The sequence below is a fragment of the Adiantum capillus-veneris genome, chromosome 24 (genome assembly GCF_014529385.1).
Source record: "Adiantum capillus-veneris isolate H3 chromosome 24, ASM1452938v2, whole genome shotgun sequence".
Lineage (NCBI taxonomy): Eukaryota > Viridiplantae > Streptophyta > Polypodiopsida > Polypodiales > Pteridaceae > Adiantum > Adiantum capillus-veneris.
This window is the reverse complement of record NC_140954.1, coordinates 41,366,818-41,390,110: the sequence shown is the minus strand read 5'-3', so window position 1 is coordinate 41,390,110 and position 23,293 is coordinate 41,366,818. Positions and strand designations below refer to the sequence as shown.

Sequence of the window (23,293 nt, the reverse complement as noted above, 5' to 3'; positions counted from 1 at the left end):
GTCATTGCTACGAGAGCCGATTGTTCTCTAGGCCGGAGATGACAGCACAGATTTATGAGAAAGAGCTTTTGGTGGTTATCCATGCTCTTACTCAGTGGCGGCATTACCTAGTCGGAGCGGATGTAATCGTCTTTACAGACCATCAGAGTTTGCGCTACTTCTTGTCACACAAGCAGCTTTCGGAAAAGCAGATGCGGTGGGCGAACATCTTATCACAGTTTCACTTCCAGATTGTCCATGTTCAGGGACAGAAGAATGTGGTGGCAGATGCTTTGTCTCGGAAGCCGTTGGTTCTGGCTATGTCGGCGATACATCATAGGAGCTTCGAGGATATGGTCAATCAATATACCACAGATACAAATTTTGCAGATATTTTTCACACAGATACGGGATGGGGAGACAGTAGCTGGATACTCCCTTCGGGAAGGCTACTTGATGAAGAAGACTATGTTGTGCGTTACACAACCGTTGAGGGAAAAGGTTATGACTGAATGCCACTATCCACCTTTTACGGGTCACCGCGGCATTGCTACCACCATGAAGGGGTAGAGACTCGAGAGATACTTCTTTTGGCCGAAACTCAAAAAGGATGTGGAAGAGTATGTGTGCGATATGCTAGAAGGTCAAGTTTGACAGGCATAAGGCACAGGAATTGTTACAGCCTTTACCCATACCCACCCGCCCCTGGGAAAATATTGAAATGGATTTCATTTTTGATCTCCCGAGAACACAGAAGGATCACGATGATTTTCCGATTACATGGCACGTCTGAGACGATTGTCTCCGACAGAGACCCCAGATTTATGAGTTAGGCAATTTGGGAGAACATTGGCACGCGGTTGCAGTTCTCGTCATCGTTCCACTTACAGACTGACGGACAATTTGAGATTGCCAATTCAGTGGTTTTAGATTTATTGAAGTCTTGTATCTCTGATCAGAAGACTCAATGGGAAAAGAACTTACCTTTGGTGGAATTTGCCTACAATAACAAGATACACTCTTCAACGGGGAAGACGCCATTTGAGATTGTTGAAAGTGCTGCAAAGGTTCCATCCTTCTTGAGCACGAAAGATTAGATATATGAAGCGGATGAATATTCGCGAGATTTGGATACGGCTTTTGCCAAGGTTCGCGAGACTTTGCAGAAGTCTCAAGAACCACAGAGAAAGGCAACGGATCGCCATCGTCGCGACTTGAAATTGAAGGAGGATGATTGGGTGCTCTTACGTTTTGAGAAGGCACGCCTAAGAAAGAAAAAGAGAAAGGAGAGGCTTTTTCCAAAGCTTAGTATGCGATACTAGGGACCTTTCCAAATCACTGAAAAGATAAATGATGTCTCCTTCCGATTGAAACTGCCGGATACTTGGACGATTCACAATGCATTGCATGTGAGTCTCTTGAAACCTGTTAAGGGTGATGTGCCTGATGATGGGGAGCCTAATGAGCAACCCGCAGTGGAAGAAAACAAGGAGACCCTTGTTCCTGAACAGATTTTGGCACATATGGATACGAAGAAATGTTAAGTCCGAAGGCGGTTCTTGGTTAAGTTCAAGAACTATCCTGCATTTGATGCGAAGTGGATGGAGGAGGAGGACCTAGAAGATACTCCTCGGATTGTGAAACTTTACCTCGATGCTTTGGTTTAGCATAGTCTACTCCAAACGGAACCCAGAAATTAAGCTTGGCCGAAGATCTGATGCAGTGGGATGCACAAGAGGGGAGTTACTCTGCTCCTTTGTCAACAGATGCCTTGATTTTGATACTAAAGTCACTGATGTCTCTTTGAGCTTCAGGGATACTGAGAGCTGACAGTATTCTGCTGGATGACTTTATGAAATGGAATTCCTGATAATGATACTGATTTGTTCTTGACTTCTTTTGAGTGCAGGAACTGATAGACGAAATGATTGCAGCATTTTGGTCTACTTGATCTCGAATAGACATGGTTGCAATAGGGGTTAGTCAATCGAACATCGATGAGGTCCCGATTGAACCTAGATGTGATTGTCAGCTACATTGCCGATAAATCATGGTCTAAGATCCGAATGAATATTGAATGTCATGTGATGTAGTGTGATGTGACTGTCGATTTGGTACATGTGCTAGATGTGTGTCCCTAGTACGTAGGTACTAACAGTCAGTGTCTGCTAAGACGGTTTATGGCTTTTGTCGGTTTTGCAGGCGTAATCGCGGTCGATTATAATGCTTTCAAGAGGGGGGTATGTCACAAAGTGATGACGTGGCGGACAGCAGAAACCCTAATTTCTGCCAAAAACCCTAAAATTCTTGCAAACCCTAATTTCTACCAAAAACCCTAATTTCCGGAAATCACGGAGGGGGGGAAAAAAATTTGGGATATTTTTTAGCGACGCAAATCTCAGCTTTTGCTCTCATTGAGAGAGAGAGAATTTGCTTTTGCTTTCAGAAGCTCTCTGTGAGAGAGGGAAAAGAGCTTTTGCTTTCAAGCTTTTGGGGCTCTGCTTTTGGCATCCCTTGTAAACCTTTAAATAAGTGGCTTGGGCCCTCACTTCTCAAAGCATCTGGACGCAAAGTTTGAGAGTGAACCCCGAGCCACTCTCTTGTACTTTGAATTGATTAATACAAAAAGAAATACCGAAAGGGGCGCCAGTCTTTGGGGCCAATATCTCTAGGCACGGAACTCCGTTGGGCCAGTGCAAATCTATTGTGATCTGTGAATTGTTTTGAAGTGGTTATTTGGTGCTGTCGGGATTGATTTTTGACTTGGAGTGTCCAAGTCTGCTACACGCTCCATGATGCAGCATCAAAGGCATATCCCCACAGTAAGCCTACACGGAGACGATCTCGAAGCATGCCCTAGAATAGTTGGTTTGATGAGGAGAGTAGAGAGACAAGGATCAGAACGCAGAGGGAGATGATCATGGGTATTACCACACAATGACACATAGACAATCACGAATTGTCTTTCGACATTTGCCCATGATAGTGGATTGTCTGTCAACCTTGGGAAAACCAAGGTTATGGTGTTGAACACCACATCACAGTGGGTTAGGAGGTCGGCACCCACATTTATGTATGGCCAGGAGACAGTGGAGTACACAGATGCATACACCTATCTTGGGGTAGTCTTCAGAGGACCGGTGTTTTCATTAAGGAGAGCAGCAGAGACCAGATTGACGAGAGCCTATGCAGCCTTGGGAGGATTGGAGAGGATGTGTTCGCAAATTCAGTTTTTGGAACCGCGAACAAAGCTCTGGCTTTTTGACACTCTAGTGGCTTCAGCTATGCTTTACAGAGTTCACATATGGGGACCCTCAGTAGACCACCGGGGTAGATCTGGCGACACGGATGGATGGATATGTATGGAGATGTATGGAGAGGCCTCTGGTCTCTATGATTTCTCGGATGATTCGGGCTAAGGCCTCAGTGCCACATGGGATTATCTAAGCCGAGCTAGCTGCCCCACCCCTCGTGGTCGAGGCATTGACTAGATCAGTATCCTTTATTGTGAGGATTAGTAGTGCTAATCCTATAATTAAGACTTAAACTTCATACTTAAGATCAAACTGAGACTCAAGAGACTAAATGTATGTTTGATTGATTGAATGAATGCTTGAAAACTAAGTACAATAGGCTCCTTATATAGGAGACGAAGAGACACAAATAAAAAGACACTTCTCATGGTGAAGAGACGGCTTTAGACGTAAAGACACATCTTCCAGCGAAGAGCTGCAACCATTGGATGAAGAGTCGCAACAGTAGAGCGAAGGGGTGCGACCAGTCGTCGAAGGAGTGTGGCTTTTAACGAAGAGGCACGTCTCTTGAGCGAAGAGTCATGACCATCCAAGGGTAGGGGTTCTCTTTGGCATGGCACTTTGCATATCTGCAACTAGGAGTAGATGTAATACTGTAACATAGTCACAAGCGTGACATTCCCTCCCATTTAAAATGAGAGCTCCGGTTAAAGGAATGACTTTTGATGTTGATAGAACTCTCGAAAAGCATTGAATCTTCGAAAATCTTCAGTCTTTGAGTTATCTGAAACCTTTGTCTTGAACTTTTGCTTCTTGCAAAACCTTTTTTCTTTGACTGCTAAATCCCATGTCATTGCATTATTCAAAGACTTTTTAGAGGAATCTGGCATAATTAGGTTGACTGCAACAAGAGATTGATCTTCAAAATCCTTCATGTCATGTAAGACTTCTGGTTTAAGATCTTCCAATAACTATGAAATATTTAGTGAAGAGGAAATATTCTCAAGACATTCTTCAAAGAGAGTAACTTCATCTTTACGAATCACTGAAGAGGATTTTGGATTGAGACTGCAATCATCTTCCAATAACGAATCCCAAAATTCTTCAGATTCATCTTCAGAAACTGCCACTTCATGACTTGCAATTGGTATATCATCATCCAACAAAGAATCAAAGAAAGCTTAATCATCTTCTAAGTCCTGACTCAGAATCAGCAACTATGTCCTTATCTTTGTCTCATAACGAAGTATCTCTTGGAAAAACTTCTTACTCGAAATCATCTTTGTCTTCGTCGATTGATTCGGGAGAAGTGAATAAATTCAAAAATTCTTCAATTATAATTTCTGCATCTGCATCGAAAATCATATTCGCTTCATAATCCACTAAATCATGTTGTTTGACTTGTACACGTGAGGCTTGAATCACTCATTCCGTATGATAAAGCCCCTGTAAAATCAGTTCACGTCCATCTTTGAACAAGTTGATAGTATGTCCTCGAAAGCTAATAGCTAGATCATACTAGAATAACCAATGCTGACCGAGAATCCTGTCGTAGTAAGATAAAGGCATGACTTCGAGATCCAATTGATCTGCATAATTTTGAATACTGAATAGCAACCGTCGAACCGTCTCAACACAAGTTAAAACTGATCCGTTTGCTAATTCCACATCATATAAGTGAGATGTCTTCTGAGTTGCAAACCAGGTTGTCGATAATTTGAAGTTAAATAAGGTGATGTGGCTTGTTGTCTGAACTGACATTGTTGTTGTTGACTTTGGCTATAGATACTCTGCGATCGCGCTGTGAAAAGCGAGCGCTATTTGAAGATCTGTTACCAAGGGAAAAATTCCATGTAGGGTGCCGATTATCGCCAAGACGCTCCACATAGGCAATTGCAGCATCTAAGGTGGTAGGGTTGTCACAAATTGCTGACGTGTCAAAGCCCTGAAGAATGGAGCCAACTTGCAGATGCCGGCGGAGGGGCCTAAACCTTAAGAAGAATAAGTAACAGAAGAAGAAATCCTACCAACTTATGGGAACTCCGTCCAATGGGGCCCCAAGAGACATCAAGGAATTAAAATAAAGCAGGACCCACACACACACACACACAAAGGCTTGCGCCAAAAACTAAATGACGTGGCAGCTGTACGGAGGCTCCGGAAATTCCGGTGACTGCTGACGTGGCAGAACTGTACGGATTTCCGCTTTTTACACTCGCAATGCTGACGTGGCAGGACTGTACAAATTTCCGCTTTTTACGCTGGCAACTTTTTGGCATTGCCTTTGGACCAGAAGCTTTTGAGTTTGAAGGCTTTTTACTGTAGACTGCATTTGGGGCCTAGGGCCTTTAAATATGAGGCCATGGGCTCATTCTTGGACATGCTTCCTGGAGAAGATGCAGAGTCTTGAGTACCGACTTGTACTGTGTTGATGCAATATAAAGAAATACCGAAAGGGGCGCCAAGGTTTGGGGCCAATACTCTCTGGGGTGGAATTCCACCACTCCGTGTCGCGTGTTGTCTCTCTCTCTCAATTCAATTGTTATTGAAGTGCTAAAAGTTTGTTCAATCTACTCTTTTCTATTGGCACGTGGTTTGTGACAAGGGTTGTGTTTGTACACATCGTCCTTCAGGGTTGGTTCAAGCTCGTCAATGAAACTGTGTAGTTTATTTAGAGGGGCTAAGATTCTCTATCTCCAGGGTTAGTTTTTGAAACTCTGTTATGTACGCGGCCAAGGAACCTATTGGCTCGGGCGGCAAAGAGAGGACCGGACATGAAAATCCGCATTGGCAGGTTCAAACGCCTTGCAAACAACACGCCGGAATTTGTCCCAAGAAGGTGTGTTTATCATCAACAACCCGTCGTTGCCACCAAAGAAATTATGTGCCCTTGAGCAGAGAACTAGCAAGTGCAACTTTTTGCTTTCTACTAGATTTGTGTTTGATAAGTAAACCTCCATTTTGAACAGCCATTGGTCCAGTATGCGCTTGTCGCGGCGACCATTATAAGGCTCGGCCAATTTAACATCCAGTTTCTTCTTCTGTGCAGCATTAAAAATTGTATAAAGTAATTGAAGTTCGCAATTGTCTACCTCATCAGTTGGATTCGTCCACTGAAGCTTTGGAAGAAGGTGTGGAAGAAGCAACATTAGTCGTCCGAGAAGTCGTAGGACGACTCCGAGGAGTGTTTTGCGTCTGCATCTTATCCAAGCGAGTGTGAAGTGATGCGAGACTTATGGAAAGTGTGGCCATCTGCTCCTTGATGAGAGTAAGGGCATCCTCAGATTGACCTTCTCCGTCGTGTGATGTCGGCATGGTTACGCCTCAAAGGCAACTCAAATAGGTGCAAGTTCTTGTTCGAGAGCAGGTTCTTGAATGGGTGCTCCGAGAGTGGAAACTCTGTCCCGAACAGGTTCGAGTTATGGAGTAGAGGAATCTGGAATTAAGGACACATATGAAAAGACGCGTCTCATGGTAAAGAGACACAACTTTAGACGTTAAGACACATCCTTTCAACAAAGAGCTGCAACCATTGGACGAAGAGTCGCAACCGTAGAGCGAAGGGGTGTGACCAATCGTCGAAGGAGTGTGGCTTTTGGCGAAGAGGTACGTCTCTTAAGCGAAGGGTCGTGACCATCCAAGCGTAGGGGTTCTCCTTGGCATGGCACTTTGCATATCTGCAACTAGGAGTAGATGTAGTACTGTAACATAGTCACAATCGTGACATTTATACACAATGTATGGGACCTCCCCAGAGACAGATACGCTCAGCTAGCCTTGGAATCATCCCATCATCCCGCCAGCTAGCACTGCAGGGTGACACGGCATGTTGGTATGGGCAGATGACTTCATGGTTTCAATCACATAGTTTCAACATGGATAGATTGCCTCCGTTCCAATACTCCTTGGGTGCACCCTCCCTATCTCTCACACGGACAAAGATCACCGGACTCGTACGTCAGGATCTTATTCAGGTAGATACCAGAAGCACATGGATACAGCCGTCACAGGAGTTGGGCACGAAGATGGCTTTCTATATAGAGCATCTTCTCCAACTCAGGGAGGACGGTTATGTGACTACGCCTGCATGCATGGATACACGCTTATCTCATGGGATACCGTGTGCTATCGGACAGATACGCACATCCTCACATCAACTCCAGATTGAGACTGGCCGATTTCGAGGGGTACCAGTAAAGGCTAGGATATGTCATTTATGTCGCCTAGAGCAAGAGACAGAGCTACACTACACGTCACTGCCTCGTGTACTGTGAGATACGAGGCCGCTTACACTCTGTTCAAAGAGGGTCTTGGACCATTTTCTAGAGTCGTGAGATACGAGGATCAGAGATGTCTTGGATTGTTTCTACTAGAGTTGCGCAGACATAGAGAGAGCTTGCTGAGGACATCACGGGAGAACCAGTCTCAAAGACATAACACAGACGTCTTTACACCAGCCAGGGGAGCAGTCATCACAGCAGATCTCAGATCCCACTTACACCAGAGGTACGCTGATTGATCGAACCATTGAGCTAGTCAAATCCAGGCACCCACGACCATGGGGGACGTCACATCATCGACAGGGGTGGCAGTCAAGGATCCAGATTATCCTAGCTCGACATGCGAGACAACTAGTCAGAGTATTGACCATGGAGGATATTGACGAGATTCGGCGGCAACCGATGAGGAATCTCGTATGAGATTGATCCGCCTACCTCTGATGAATTGTATCTCATTTGCATTTGGATCACTAGTGATGTGTATCCATCAGCTAACCCATTATATCAGCCCTCACCCCATCTGTAATGTGCAGCGGAAGTGAATGATGATGTAAGCTCGGGATGAGTGAACAGTGAGTGCGCAAGGTTCCTTTTACTTAAAGGGAGAGCCTTCCTCGACTTAATGAGAGAACGTGCAATGACCAAAACAAAAGGGAATGCAAATTGTGAGTGAGAGTGCTAGAGAGAGAGAGAGAGAAGAGACAACACCAGATGGGGTCCCAAACCCCCCTCCAAGGGCCCCCCTCTCTATTACTAGAGAGGTATTTGCTTTAGATTGCACAAGTATGGTACAATGGGTCTAGATGCTATGATTCTTGATGAGCTCTGTGTCAACGACGATGACGATGACGATGACGACGACGTTGACAATGCCGACAACGAGGCTGTCAATGGGCTGAAATCTGAAAACGCTAGGGTCTACTGCAATGGATCTGCACCACGCTGATCTGCAACAGTGATGCATGCAAGGGCTGAGAACTGCAAAATGCTAGCTGTTCTTGGACTGAATCTGCAAAACGCTGGCTGTTCTTGAGGCTGAAAACTAAGCGCTGGCTGAACTGCTGCGATAGGTGGAAAACGGCAAGGATCTACTACCGGATGGGTGAGGTACGGCGAGGCTAAGGGCTGATCTGAAAACGCAGGTCTTCTTGGCTGAAAACGCTGATCTTCTAAGTCTGCAAAATGCTGGTCCTTGCTGGTGCAAAAACGCTGGCCTCGCTGGTCTGCTGAGGAGAGGATTGTCTACTGCCTCTTCTGCTTCTACTAGGCGCCCTGGGTCTCCTTTTATAGGTGCATACAACTGGGTCAAGCAGCCTCATGTTCAGCCCCACCATTCTGGAAATAATAATAAGTCACTTAATAATAGAATGACCTATAAGAGGTGTTTCACATGCAGTTGCAAAACGGGGTTCATGCGGTGGAAAATGCTCATGCTAGGTACTGGACATTGATGCTAATGATCATGGGTTGTGCAATCAGAGGGTATGCAGCTACTCTTAAGTGCCTAGACATGCACGTCCTGCGTACAGGCTCACAAAGGTGCCAAAACACTTCCTAGGCTACCTAAACCCTAGAAGTAGGTAAAGCTTGTCCACATGCACATTGGGTTGAACGTGCACATGACATCCCCCCCTTATCAAGGTGAGGTATGGAACCGAGCTGTATGGCTCCCATATTGTCTTCCTGTCACAAACTGGTGACGTGGCTGCCCAATGTACACACACACACACCCTAGTCCCGGCATGGTGGGCTGGAATTGCTGACATGGCTGCAGCTTGCGGAAAAGTGACATGTGGTAAGATGACGTGGCAAGATGACGTGTCAGGACTGCTGTACGGATTCCGCGATTTACGGCGCAGCTTTTGGGGGCTGATTCAGTGGCAGCTTTTGCTTTTTAGGCTACGCAATTGCAAGAGAGAGAGATAGAGAGAGCCCTTTTGCTTTTTCTACGCCATTGAAGAGAAAGAGAGCTTTTCTGATTTATTTTAAAAGCAAATTATGGACAGCTTTTTGGAACTTGCTTTATTTTTACGAGCAAGAGAGAGAAGGCCTTTGTTTTATTTTGGGCTTTTGATTTTCAGCTTTTGGGCTCTGCTTTTAGCATCCCTTTGTACTCTTTAAATAAGCAGACAGGGCCTCATAACTCAGAGCATCTGGACGCAGAGTCTGAGTGTGAGCGCCTGCCCGCATTCTTGTACTTAGAACATAGATTAATATAAAAAGAAATACCGAAAGGGGCGCCAGAATTTGGGGCCAATATCTCTAGGCACAGAACTCCACCGGACGAGTGTCGAATCAATTGTGAACTGTTTTGAAGTGGTTATTTGGGTTGTCGCGGTAGATTCTCGACTTGGATTGTCCAAGTCTACTCCAGTGGTATCAGAGCACGGCCAATTTCTCTTCTACGGGAAATCCGATCCCTAAATTTTATTTTATTTTCCGCGGCACCTATGGCTTCAGGCAAAGATCAGTCGACTCCCTCTGCATCCGGAGATGCGGGAAGGGATCACAACAAAGATTCAGGCAAGGAGTACGGCCCGCCTCGGCCTACTCAAGTGGAGCGTCAAGAGATGGAGCGTCAACGATTGAACGGCGACGCAACAAAGATGATGCTCAATTTTGCGAAGGACAAAATATATGAGCGAGACCTCTTTCGAGGAGGTGCACCCGCAACGGCGGCACACCATAGAACCACCCAAGAAACCTCCTACTCCCAGGATGTACACGGAGCAAGAATTAGAAGAGGTGGTTGATGCACGAATTGCTCAGCTTTTTGACACGCAAAACAAAGCTAAAAAGCACGACAAAAAGCAAAAGAAAGGTGCTGACTTCTTGGGTTATTTGGGTCGTCAGTCTCCTTTTGAAAAGGCAAGAAAGCAAAAGAAGCGTGTTCAATTTGAAGGGATACCCAGTTCTTCTTCTTCTTTTTCTTCTTCTTCTTCTTCTTCTTCTGATAGTTCTTCTAGCTCATCTAACTCGAGCGAAGAAGACAGAAAAGGCAAAAAAAGAAGCGAAAAGCAACGCTTCGGAAAGGGCAAGAAAAAGGCAAAGAAGTGTAAATCTCGCCCCGTGATTGACAATTCTACAAAGAACTCGCCTACAGACAGTTCGGACTCTGATGACAGCAACTTCTATGCAAAGAAGAAAAATTTTTACAAAGCCAACCAATATGACTTTCTAGAAGACAAAAGCAAGAAAGTCCGAGAGTTTAAGGAAGTTGGACAGTCAATTAAATTTGACACTTTTTTTGGTTATAGAGATGCTTCGAAGACTTTGTCTTATGTACATCAATTTGACATCGCTTTCGCGGGAGGGCGTTACTCAGAGCACTCTAAGATTCGGAGAGCTGCCTCTTACTTTAAGGGGAATGCTCGAACTTGGTGGTCCACGCTTCTATTAAACAAGACAACGCCAGTTAAATGGCTGAAATTCAAGAGGCTTTTTATTTCTTCATGGTTGACTCGAGAGTATGAACACGACATACGAACTGCTTGGAACCATCTTCAGATGACCAAGAAGGATACAATGGACGCGTATTGCGAGAGATTCTGGAGCTCTTTTCTACCCGCCTCTTCATTTAAGAAGATCTCGTTCAAGGAACTGATTGAGCGGTTTACCTTAGGTCTACCTACAGAGATCCGAGATCACTGCTTGGAACAAAAATCAGCTTCCATTCAAGAGTTGATGAGTCAGGCAAAACAGGGTTTTGCCATTCACTCTGGCAGTCTGACCTACCCCACAGATGAGATCATGACACAGAGCCGAACAGACTTCGAAAAATGAAAGTAGAAAGAGAAAGAGCAACCCAGAACAGAAAGATAAGGACGCACGACCCAAGCTTACTCCTCAAGAGAGGGCTCGCTTCATAAAGGAGGGGAAGTGCTTTGAATGCGGGGAAACTGGGCATATATCCGTGAAGTGCCCTGACAAGGCATTGAATGAACAGGATGAAGAAAGGCCATAAAGTTCTAAAGAAGCTGAGGGACGTGGCAGAAAAGGTACATAAAAAGCAGCACTGGTACCACATTGTGTGGGACCCGAAAGATCAGGAAGCTCTTTTGAATGAGCCAAGGCCAACTTCTTTTGACTTGGCGGCTCGATTTGGAATTATGCCCGACAGGCTGAGGCCACAGGCGGAGGTAGTTCGAGTGGCACACAGACGAGATGTTGCCATTACACCGAGCATGGGCAAACTTCGTTTGCAATGACAGGGGTGTTTAGGGCACACGGAGTTTTACGTAATTGCCTTGGAAGGTTGTGACGTTCTATTCGAAACCCCTTGGTACCACAAGAACAACGCCGTGGTAGACTACTGGGCCAAGAATGCGACTTTGACAAATGAAGGGCTCAGAGAGATTGTACTTGATGAACTTCAGTTTCTTTACTCACTTTTTGGGAGAGAACTGAAAGAGGATGAAGGTCGAATATGTTTTGACCTGAACAAAAGAACGCCAAGATTTTCTCCACACTCATCCCGATTGCTTTTCAGAGGGCCTGCCAGGCGAGTTACCACCCGCTCGTCTTGAAGATCATACTATTGATCTAATACCTGGAAGCACACCACCGAACAGGCCACCTTACCGTGTGAGCCGAGCCCTGCACGAAGAGATTATGAACCAAGTGAAAGACCTCTTGGAAAAGGGTCTTGTCCAGCCTAGTACTTCACCGTATTGCTCTCCAGTGTTGTTGGTTTTGAAGAAAGACGAAAGACGGATCTTGGAGAATGTGAATCGATTATAGAGCTCTCAACAACATCACCATCAAGAACAGATTTCCGATTCCTAGGATCGATGATATACTCGATAAATTACAGGGGTCCTCGTGTTTTGGCAGGATTGATTTGAAGAGTGGATATCAGCAGATCCGAATCGCGCCAGGAGACGTCTACAAGACAGCCTTTCGGACGACTTTTGGGTTATTTGAGTTTTTGGTGATGCCTTTTGGCTTAACCAATGCTCTTGCGACATTTAACTGGATGATGGACAGGATTTTTTAGCGAGTACAAACTATTTGTTGGCACTTTCTTTGACGACATCATTGTTTTCTCCAAGGATGAGGCAGAACATAGAGATTATCTGCTTCAAGTCTTTCAGGCATTACGAGATCACAAGTTAGTGATTAATGCGAAGAAAAGTGAATTTTTCCTACCAGAGATACACTTTTTGGGACACATTGTGTAACATTTAATGGCCTAGTAACTTATGTGTAGCGGAAATTAGCATGAACATAGTGGGCATTTCATTAGAATAGATTCCTAATGAGAATTACAAGAGTGCTTAATGGAGAGAGCAACAAAAAGCATAACACCTAGTTAGATAGCATCAACAATACTTTCAAAAGAGAGAGAAATTAAGCTATTGACAACAGTTGAGGACCGGATTTGCATGGAGCCGGTCCCCCCTCCAAAAGGCTTTGTATTATGGTTTCTCCCATCAAGAGAGACATTGTACAATACAATTCTTTGTGTTCCTTCAAGACTAGCTAGTGCAATGAAGATGGAAGCTTCATACACCAAGCAAAACACTTAATCAAACACAACTTGAATTATCCCCGTTCTCAGACCCAAAACCTCACACACCTTCGAAGATGGTGAGAGCTAGCAGGGTATGAGAGTAGATTGAGAGGAAGAAGGAGTATCTTACAAGAAAGATGTACATCTCCTCACATAATCACTCATATTAGCATAGCTTAGCTTAGTAATTAGCTTGGTAGAGGAGATGAGCATGCATTGAAGCTTGGCTCTTGGTTGGATTTGCATCCACATGCCAAGAGAGTGTTGATGTAGGCTTCCATCTCACAAGCTTGGAGTAGGTGATGAGCTCTCCATTAAAGCTTGGGAGGAGATAGAGTATTCTTCCTTCACACATGGTCAAGTGTGAGTGTGTGTGTGTGTGTGTCAATGCCAAGCAAAAATCAGCCCCCTCTCTCTCTTGGGCGAGCCCTTGTTGCTAATTTGGTCTGGCTTTTGCCTCATTGGACCTCCCCAAGTCAAGCCAATGGGTATTAAGCAACATAAGTGATAGCCTTCTGACATGTGTCCCCCTTTCCCCTTTTGTGAGAGCTTTAGGTAATTAAATAATTAAACTAAACTCTCATTGGACCCCTTTGCCTCCTGGCCAATAGGAATCAGGCAAGCCATGGGGCTTCTGAATGCTCATTGGACCCTTTGGGAGACTGCCCAATAGTCTTCTAGGAGACTTAATTCTCATTGGTTTCTTTTATTAAATGTTTTTAAATTAATTAAACTACATTTACTCTAGCTTAATTCTTATTGGTCCACTTCAAGGGTCTTCCAATAAGAATTGGACACACCTTGTGGGCATCTGGGCTAGGGAGCTGACATGTGTCCCTCATTCCCTTTGTGTAAAGGGAGCCTGTGTGTGTGTGTGTGGCTTTCTCTCTCATCCCCTACCTTTGGGGCTCGCCCCCTCCCATGTAGGGATGTGCAAAGACTTTTAGGGCACACACAAAGCATCCAATTTTCCCTAGGGTTGACCTTTGGACACAACCTTTGAATTTTGGAACCTTAGCATTTTGGAAGTCTTAATGGGTTGAACCTTAGGGTCTTTTTAGCCCATTGTTGCACATGGCTCTTTTGCAGATGGCCCCCCCTTTGGATCCCTATTTTCCATCCTTTGAATCCCTACTGTGGCCGGTCTGCTAGCTTAACCAATATTCTAGCTTTTTCTCCCCGGGCACTTCCCCACATTAAATGATCAATTTAATATGAGAAAATCATTTAGGAGAATTAGATATTGATTATTATGACACATTGTGTCAGCAACAGAAGTGCATATGGATCCGGCCAAGATAGACACTATCCGTGATTGGCCCGATTTGAAGAATGTCCATGAAGTTAGAAGCTTCTTGGGATTGTGTTCGTACTACAGGCGGTTCATTAGAAAGTTTGCAGAGGTTGCTTCCCCTTTGCATATCTTGACACAGAAAGGAGTCCCTTTCTCGTGGGGACCCACAGAGGTGACTGCCTTTCAGACTTTGAAAGAGAAATTGACTACGGGACCAGTTTTGACTTTGCCGGACTTGCAGAAGTCATTTGAAGTATATTGTGATGCTTGTGGTCGTAGTCTGGGTGCGGTCTTAATGCAAGAAGGCCATGTCATTGCTTACGAGAGCCGATTATTCTCAAGGCCGGAATTGACAGCACAGATTTATGAGAAAGAGCTTTTGGCGGCTATCCATGCTCTTATTCAATGGCGACATTACCTACTCGGAGCCGATTTTACGGTTTTCACAGATGATCGGAGTTTACGCTACTTCTTGTCACGGAAGCAACTATCGGAAAAAGCAGATGTGGTTGGCAAACATCTTGTCACAGTTTACTTCCGGATTGTCCATGTGCAGGGACAGAAGAAATTGGTGGCAAATACTTTGTCCCGAAAGCCGTTGGTTCTGGCTATTTCCGCGATTCATCATAGAAACTTTGAGGTATTGGTCAGTCAATACGCCACAGATACAAATTTTGCAGATGTATTCAATTGAATACAGAAAGGGGAGATGGTAGCGGACTATTCCATTCGGGATAGCTACTTGATGAAGAAAACCATGTTGTGCGTTACACAACCGTTGAGGGAAAAGGTTCTAACATAATGCCACTGTCCACCTTTTACGGGTCACCGCAGCATTGCTATCACCTTGGAAGGGGTAGAGAGATACTTCTTTGGCCGAGACTCAAGAAGGATGTGGACGAGTTTGTGCACAATTGCTTGGTATGCCAGAAGGTCAAGTTTGACAGGCATAAAGCACGGGGATTGTTACAGCCTTTGTCCATACCCACCCACCCCTGGGAAAGTATTGCAATGGATTTCACCTCCCGAGAACACAGCGTGGACACGATTGTTTATTGCCCAGGTCTTCAGATTACATGGCATGCCTGAGACGATTGTCTCCGACGGGGACCCCAGGTTCACGAGTTTGTTTCGGACGGCTATTTGGGAGAACATAGGCACGCAGTTGCAGTTCTCGTCATCGTTCTACCCGCAAACTGACGGGCAATCAGAGATCGCTAATTCAGTGAAACACGCTTAACTCTTTGATGGGGAAGGTGCCATTTGAGATTCTTGAATTTGCTACGAAGGTTCCACCCTTCCTTAGCGCGAAAGAAAAGATTTTTCTTTGAAGCCGACCAGTTCACGAGGGACTTGGTTCGAAAGGCTTTGCAAAAATTTCAAGAAAGACAGAAAAAGGCAGTAGATCGCCATTGTCGCGATTTGAAATTATAGGAGAATGATTGGGTGCTCTTACATTATGGGAAGGCACGCCCGAGAAAGAAAAAAGGGAAAGGAGCGGCTTCTTTGAAAGCTTAGCATGAGATAGTGTGGACCTTTCCAAATTTTCCGAAAAGATAAACGATATCTCCTTACGACTGAAGCTGCCAGAATACTTGGAGGATTCACAATGTTTTTCATGTGAGTCTCTTGAAGCCTTTTGAAGGCGATGTGCCTAATGATGAACAACCCGAAATGGACGAAAACAAGCAGATACTCGTTCCAGGACTGACATTGGCACAGAAAGAAAGAAAGAAGGTAAAGCGAATTGACGGTTCTTGGTTAAATTCAAGACCTACTTCGCACTGGAATGGAGAAGGATGTGTGTCGAATGGACGTGTGATGTGACTGTCGATTGGTACATGTGCTAGATGTGTGTTCCTAGTGCGTAGGTACTAGCAGTCAGTGTCTGCTAAGACAGTTTATGGCTTCTGTCTGTTTTGCAGGCTTAGTCGAGGGCGATTACAATGCTTTCAAGAGGGGGGTATGTCACAAACTGGTGACGTGGCTGCCCAGTGTACACACACACCCCCCCCCTAGTCCCGACATGGTGGTCTCGAATTGCTGACATGGCTGCAGCTTGCGGAAAAATGACACATGGCACGCTGACGTGGCAGACCTGCTGTACGAATTTCACGATTTACGACGCAGCTTTTGGGGGCTGATTCAGCAGCAGCTTTTGCTTTTTAGGCTACGCAATTGCAAGGGAGAGAGAGAGAGAGCCCTTTTGCTTTTCTATGTCATTGAAGAGAAAGAGAGAGCTTTTTTTATTTATTTAAAAAGCAAATTATGGACAACTTTTTGAAACTTGCTTTATTTTTACAAGCAAGAGAGAAAGCCTTTGCTTTATTTTGGGCTTTTGATTTTCAGCTTTTGGACTCTGCTTTTAGCATCCCTTTGTACTCTTTAAATAAGCAGACAGGGCCTCATAACTTAGAGCATCTGGACGCAAAGTCTGAGTGTGAGTGTCTGCCCGCATTCTTGTACTTTAAACACAGATTAATATAAAAAGAAATACCGAAAGGGGCGCCAGAATTTGGGGCCAATATCTCTAGGCACGGAAATCCGTCGGGCCAGTGTCGAATCAATTGTGAACTGTGAAATGTTTTGAAGCCGTTATTTGTGTTGTCGCGGTAGATTCTCGACTTGGAGTGTCCAACACTTCGAACAACTCTTGGGAGTCTGCGAAGAACTCTTCGCCGGCCCACTCTATCGCGTGGGTCGCACGATACTTGAACTTCAGGAAAGTCTGTAATGCTTGCTTCTTTGGGCCGCGCCGAAAGTAACACAGAAAAATCTGTTGCAGCTCTATGTCTTCAACTGAGTCTACGATCTCGGGTTCATCTTCTTCAGAGATCTCCGTTGAGGAATATCCCTGAAACCACTTCAAACACAAAACCATAAACATATTCGTATCTTGTCGAGTGACTGAAAAAAGAGTATTCTTCCTAAATGACTGCAGATGGAATGCATGACTAACAATGATGAAACATCGTGAATTCCTTGAATGCAAACTCTCTATCTTTTCTAGAGCGGTCGTCATGCATCTGTGCTCATCCGTGAGTGAATCATGTGCATCGTGCAATACGGCATTCCTATGAAAAGGTAACACATAAAGACTGCAATGAGGTTAGCTGTTATAGAAACATCATCATCCAAACCACCAAATTGCTCACAAGACTGGAACCATTTAGCCTGATGATCACCCCAAGGTGTACTCGGTACACACTGGAGCAACTTGAAGGCTTGATGATCCTTACGAACTATCATATCTCTATCATGCAAAAAATGTGTATCGTGCTTAGGAGAATGAACGACAAAGAGAGATTCCTTTTCATGCAATGATCAACTCTTGAGTCTTTTCTAAACTGTGGGGCTATGTACTGAGAGCGACTATGAATATTGAGAGAGATCCCTTTTCATGCAATGACTAATTCTTTTCTAAACTGTGGGACTGTGTACTGAGAGAGACTATGAGACTACGTGTTTTATCCTCTTTCAATACATGAGAGTGAGAGATAAATGGCAAAGACGGAATGTTCTTGTCACAGCGAAGAACCACGGGAGGTGCTCCTTCAACTATGAGAGAGAGAGTGTTTTCTTTCCAATCAATGCGTGGATTATATCCTCTGATGCCAAAAATTAAATCACAAACCACAAATCTACAACAAAAACGGACATTTTGAACAAACACTGGCACATCAAGACATTCATGCTTGAAAGAAGAGTGCATGCCAGGAGCAAAACCAAAGATCGCTATGGGATCTATGGAAAGAGCTTCTAAACGTGCGCTCTTCACTAGAGAATCGCTAATTACATCATGCATACTACCCAAATCAAACAAGATCACAATGCACTTACTATTCACATGACCATAACACTGCATGACAGACTCATCTACATGATCATAAGAAACTTCGGACACATTAGTGTTCTCACTGCGTGCATTAACAGATGACGTGGCTTCTGTGGGTTCTTTTGTGGGTTCTTTAGGTGCTTTCTTAGAACAAACTCGATTAATGTGACCTTTGGTGTGCATATACGGCTCGTTCTTCAAGAGTTAACCTACCTTCTAGAATTCCTTGAGCAGATTTTTCATCGGTGTCAACTTAGGGATTTCCTGAGTTTTAGCCTTTTCTTTATTATCATTGTGAGAGTTATGTGCTAGAGGTGTAGAAGAAGATTGAGAAGAAGAATTACCGTTCTGCTTACCATTGGTCTTACTGTTCGGTTGATTTTGAGAAGTACTCAACTTGTTCTCCTTCGGCTTACCTTTCTCGTGCTTCATCTCTGGTGCCAGAGCAATTCTAACGACATCATTGTAGTCCGTAGGATTGAAGACTTGCACATCGAACTTGATGTACTCGTCCAGCCCGAGAAGGAAAGCCTCTTTTTATTCAGCATCCAATTTGCGCAATTGAACGTCAATCTGCAAAATATGGTTAGAAAAAGACATAACGGGAGTGCCATTTTGCTTAAGATCACGTCAATCTTCTTTTAACCGATTAAGGTACTGTGGCGGCATGAAGAGTGCCTTGAGCTTGTCTTCGAAGTCGACCCAACTAAAAGAGATATGCCTTCCTTGGCATGCTCAAGATGCTCAGGCAACTGTGACTCTGCCAAGCTTGATACCAATTAATGGCATCACCTGCTAGATACATAACAACACTTTAGTGTTGCTTGTTTTCATGTTAGTTGCACAGCAAGCATTAAATTGATGCAACCAAGAATGAATCACAGATACATCCATCTTACCATCATACTTACTAAACGTCAACTTCTCAGTGACTGGATTGTTGAAGTCAGAGTCGTCGCCTCTACCTGTGCTACGTGATGACTCGCCAACCTCCTTGAGTGGCTCGGTCTTCGACGAAAGTACCTATAAGACCCACTCCTGCATGCGTTGGTCTCTCTGCGCCTCTCGCTCTAACTCCATAGTCGCTCGCTTCTCTTCGGCCGCTATGCATTGAGCCTCGCTGCTTGCTCACGCTTGAGCTCCATAGCTGCCCTTCTGTCTTCGACCACTAAGCGTTGAGCTTCGCGTGCTTGCTCACGCTCGAGCTCCATAGCTGCCCTTCTTTCTTCACGGTCGCGGTCCATGGTTGCGCGTTGCGCCTCTTGTTGTAGCATCATCTCCATCATCGGCTTCACCAAAGCCTAGATAGGGTATGGTACAATCTGTGGCGTAGATGGAAATAAGGGAGGATCATGGAACAATCCTCTTGGTCTAGAAACTTCTTCTTCTCCAACTCCACTCTCATCATCTTTACGCAAAGTATCCGTTCCGCTTCGGAAGATGACCGTGGGTTCTTGGGGTTCTTGGGTTCTTGGGTGCTTGAGCACTTGGATACTCGGGGTTCTTGGGGTTCTTGAGTACTCGAGGTTCTTGGCTTGCAACCTGTGTTTAAGAAGAATTTTCTCTTACCCAAGCTCAACTCCTTCCTGTGGGTGCACCTTTTGGCCGCCTTGCGCTCATACGAAGGTTGCTTTTTCCCACTTCACATCGATTGGTCTGCCACTAAGTGCAAGGTCCGCTCTCAAAGAGTGGAAAAGAGGAATGAAGGGAGGCTGGACAAGCCCTTCTTTCTTGGGTTACCTGCCACTCTTCAAAAACACAGACTAGGGATCGACACGCCCAAGTGATCTTGGTTACGTGTGTGCTTCTTTCCTTGAGCGAACACTATCAAAGAGCTCTGATACCAATGTAATGTGCACCGGAAGTGAATGATAGCGTAAGCTCAAGATGAGTGATGATATCGAACACTACCATAGAACTCTAATACCAATGTAATGTGCAGCGGAAGTGAATGATAGCGTAAGCTCAGGATGAGTGAATAGTGAGTGCTCGAGATTCAGAGAAAGGGAGAGCCTTCCTCGACTTCATGAGAGAACCTGCAATGACCAAAACAAAAGGGAATGCAAACTGTGAGTGAGTGCATGAGAGCGCTAGAGAGAGAGAGAGAGAGAGAGAGAGAGAGAGAGAGAGAGACGACACCAAATGGGGTCCCAAAGCCCCCTCCAAGGGCCCCCCTCTCAATTGCTAGGTATTTGCTTTAGATTGCACAAGTCTGGCACAATGGGTCTAGATACTATGATTCTTGATGAGGTCTTTGTCGACAACGACGACGATGATGACGACGACATTGACGGTGCCAACGACGAGGCTGTCAATGGGCTGAAATCTGAAAACGCTAGGGTCTACTGTTGTGGATCTGCACTACGTTGACAACACCCGGCTGATCTGCAACGGCGATGAATGCAAGGGTTGAGAACTGCAAAACGCTGGCAGTTCTTGGGCTGAATCTACAAAACGCTGTTATTGAGGCTGAAAACTAAGCGTTGGCTGATCTGCTACAATAGATGGAAAATGGCGAGGATCTACTACCGGATGGGTGAGGTACGGCAAGGCTAAGGGCTGATCTCAAAACGCAAGCCTTCTGGGTTTGCAGAACACTGGTCCTTGCTGGTGCAAAAATGCTGGCCTTGCTGGTCTGCTGCTGAGGAAAGGATTGTCTGTTTCCTGCTCTGCTTCTACTAGGCGCCCTGGGTCTCCTTTTATAGGTGCATACAACTAGGTCGAGCAGCCTCATATTCAGCCCCACGATTCTGAATTCTGAAAATAATAATAAGTCACTTAATAATAAAATGCCCTATAAGAGGTGATTCACATGCAGTTGCAAAACTGGGTTCATACGGTGGAAAATGCTCATGCTGGGAATTGGATATTGATGCTAATGATCATGGGTTGTGCAATCAGAGGGTATGCAGCTACTCTAAGTGCCTTGACATGCACGTCCTACGTACAGGCTCACAAAGGTGCCAGAACACTTCCTAGGCTACCTAAACCCTAGAAGTAGGTACAGCTTGTCCACATGAACATCGGGTTCGATGTGCATGTGACACCATCACCCCTCCCTGCCTATTTCGTTTCAGCTTCAATTTTTTCAGCTCTTTGAACTTTTTGTACTCAGACATTGTATTAGATTCACCAATTGTAACTTTTGGTCTCATAGGTCACTTTGGCCTCTTGAAGACATTAATATAACATTTCATCTCTCTCTCTCTCTCTCTCTCTCTCTCTCTCTCTCTCTCTCTCTCTCTCTCTCTCTCTCTCTCTCTCTCTCTCTCTCTGTGTGTGTGTGTGGAATGATTAGAGCCAAGGCTTCCGTACCACATGAGATTATTCGAGCCGAGTCGGCAGCACCTCCCCTTGTAGTTGAGGCAATTACTCAATGAGTCTCCTTATACTGCTAGTATGGACAGATGACATCATGGTTTCAGCATGGACAGATTGCCCCCCTTACAATATTGCACCCTCTTTGACTCTCACAAGGATAGAGATCACTACCTCAATCCGTCGGGACTTGATTCTAGATACCAGGAGGACCTAGATACAGTCGACATAAGAGTGGGGCATGACGATGGCTTTCTGTAGAGAGCATCTTCTCGAACTCATGGAAGATGGCTTTGTGACTAGGCCCGGATACATGTATACACACTTATCGCATGGGATACGGTGTGCTACTGGTCATCTTCCCATCAGCTTCAAGTTGAGACTGGTAGATTTGGAGGGGAAGTACTTGCAGAGGCTGAGATATGTCACTTATGCCATTTGGAGCCAGAGATAAGAGCTGCACTAATATGTCATTGCCCGGTATACTATGAGATACATGGCTGCTTTCATTGCCTGTTCAGAGAGGGTTTTGGACCACTTTCTAGAGTCATGGGATACCAGAATCAGAGATGTCTTGGACTGTTTTTACTAGAGTTGTGCAGTCACACAGAGAGCCTATTGAGGAGATCAGGAGAGAGCCGGTCTCATACGCAAATTACAGATTTCTTTAGATCAGCCACTGGGTAGCCTGAGGAGTAGCTCTCACAGCGGAGCTCAGATCTCACCCGCATCAGAGGAACGTTGATTGATCAAGTGACTGATCCAAACGCCCACAAGCTTCACAGCATCAACAGAGGCTGCACAGACCATTCTAGCTTGACACGCGAGACGCCCAGTCAGAGCACTGACCATGGCACTCACCTCCGTTGAGATTGTATCACTCACTGTATCAGCCCTTTACTCATACCCTACAAAGTTCCAGTTAGCTGCTGAGCTCACTTCCAGCAGTTTAGGATGTTAGATTATCTTTTTCAGTACCATGTAGTCTTTGCTTTTCAATACTAAGGCACTGTATCAGATTCACCACTTTTTAATTTTTTGGTCTCATAGGTCACTTTGGCCTTTTAAAGACATCAATATATCATTTCATATATTTATTCATTTATTTATTTATTTATTTGACAGTATCTTTTCAGATCAACCATGAAGAAGCCAAACTGATTGACAAGAAAAAAAGGACTAGCATCCTTTACAAGGTGTCAGTTATAAAGAAATGCAACATCAATTGCAGGAACAAAAATTTACCACAAATAAGCTACAGTCTGTCCTCCGAGAAAGATACTCCAGATAGCTTTCGCCGCCACTTTCAAAAGGGCGTATATTCGCATTCTTCTTTGTGTATTTGATGGCATTCTCACCGGCTTTCCGGAGACTGTACAAATCTGAGAGGACACCCTTGATGATAACACTTGTCGTTGTGCCATGAAGGAGAAGTACTTTTTTTCCATTCTCTGTCTGTAAAAAGTTGTGATGAACATCAAACACGCAGAACATGCACAAACGCATCAAGCACAATTTTTCTTATTTTTCTCTCTTGATCACACACACATACACCCAGTCAACAAGAGGTAGCTTACAAGCTTGGGAGCGCGTTTCTCGAGCTCCCTGAGGCCTCGCTTGGTCTTAGGTTTCACAACCCGTAACATGTTGACAGTTGGCGGCTGCGCTCTCTCTCTCTCTCTCTCTCTCAATATCTCATAACCAAGACATTAACAGGGTTTGAACCCAAGCGGCGGGCCAAGGCATTATCTGATAACACGTGGCGGGGGGGGGGGGAATCAATGGATCAAGCCTTCCGATGTACTTTTAAAATTTGGCAAA

At 44.8% G+C, this 23,293-nt stretch overlaps 1 protein-coding gene across 1 annotated transcript in view; it reads right to left on the bottom strand.

Moving 5' to 3' along the window:
- Positions 1-23,207, bottom strand: part of LOC147426262 (Ribosomal RNA processing Brix domain protein) — a 36,369-nt gene extending 13,162 nt beyond the window's left edge. The window contains exons 1-2 of the mRNA XM_086498636.1: positions 23,050-23,207; positions 22,718-22,927 (exon numbers count right to left, since the gene is read on the bottom strand). Of these exons, the coding sequence (XP_086354762.1) occupies positions 22,718-22,927; positions 23,050-23,118 (279 nt within the window). The 5' untranslated portion in view covers positions 23,119-23,207. The remainder of the gene's footprint in view (positions 1-22,717; positions 22,928-23,049) is intronic.
- Positions 23,208-23,293: the final 86 nt, after the last annotated feature.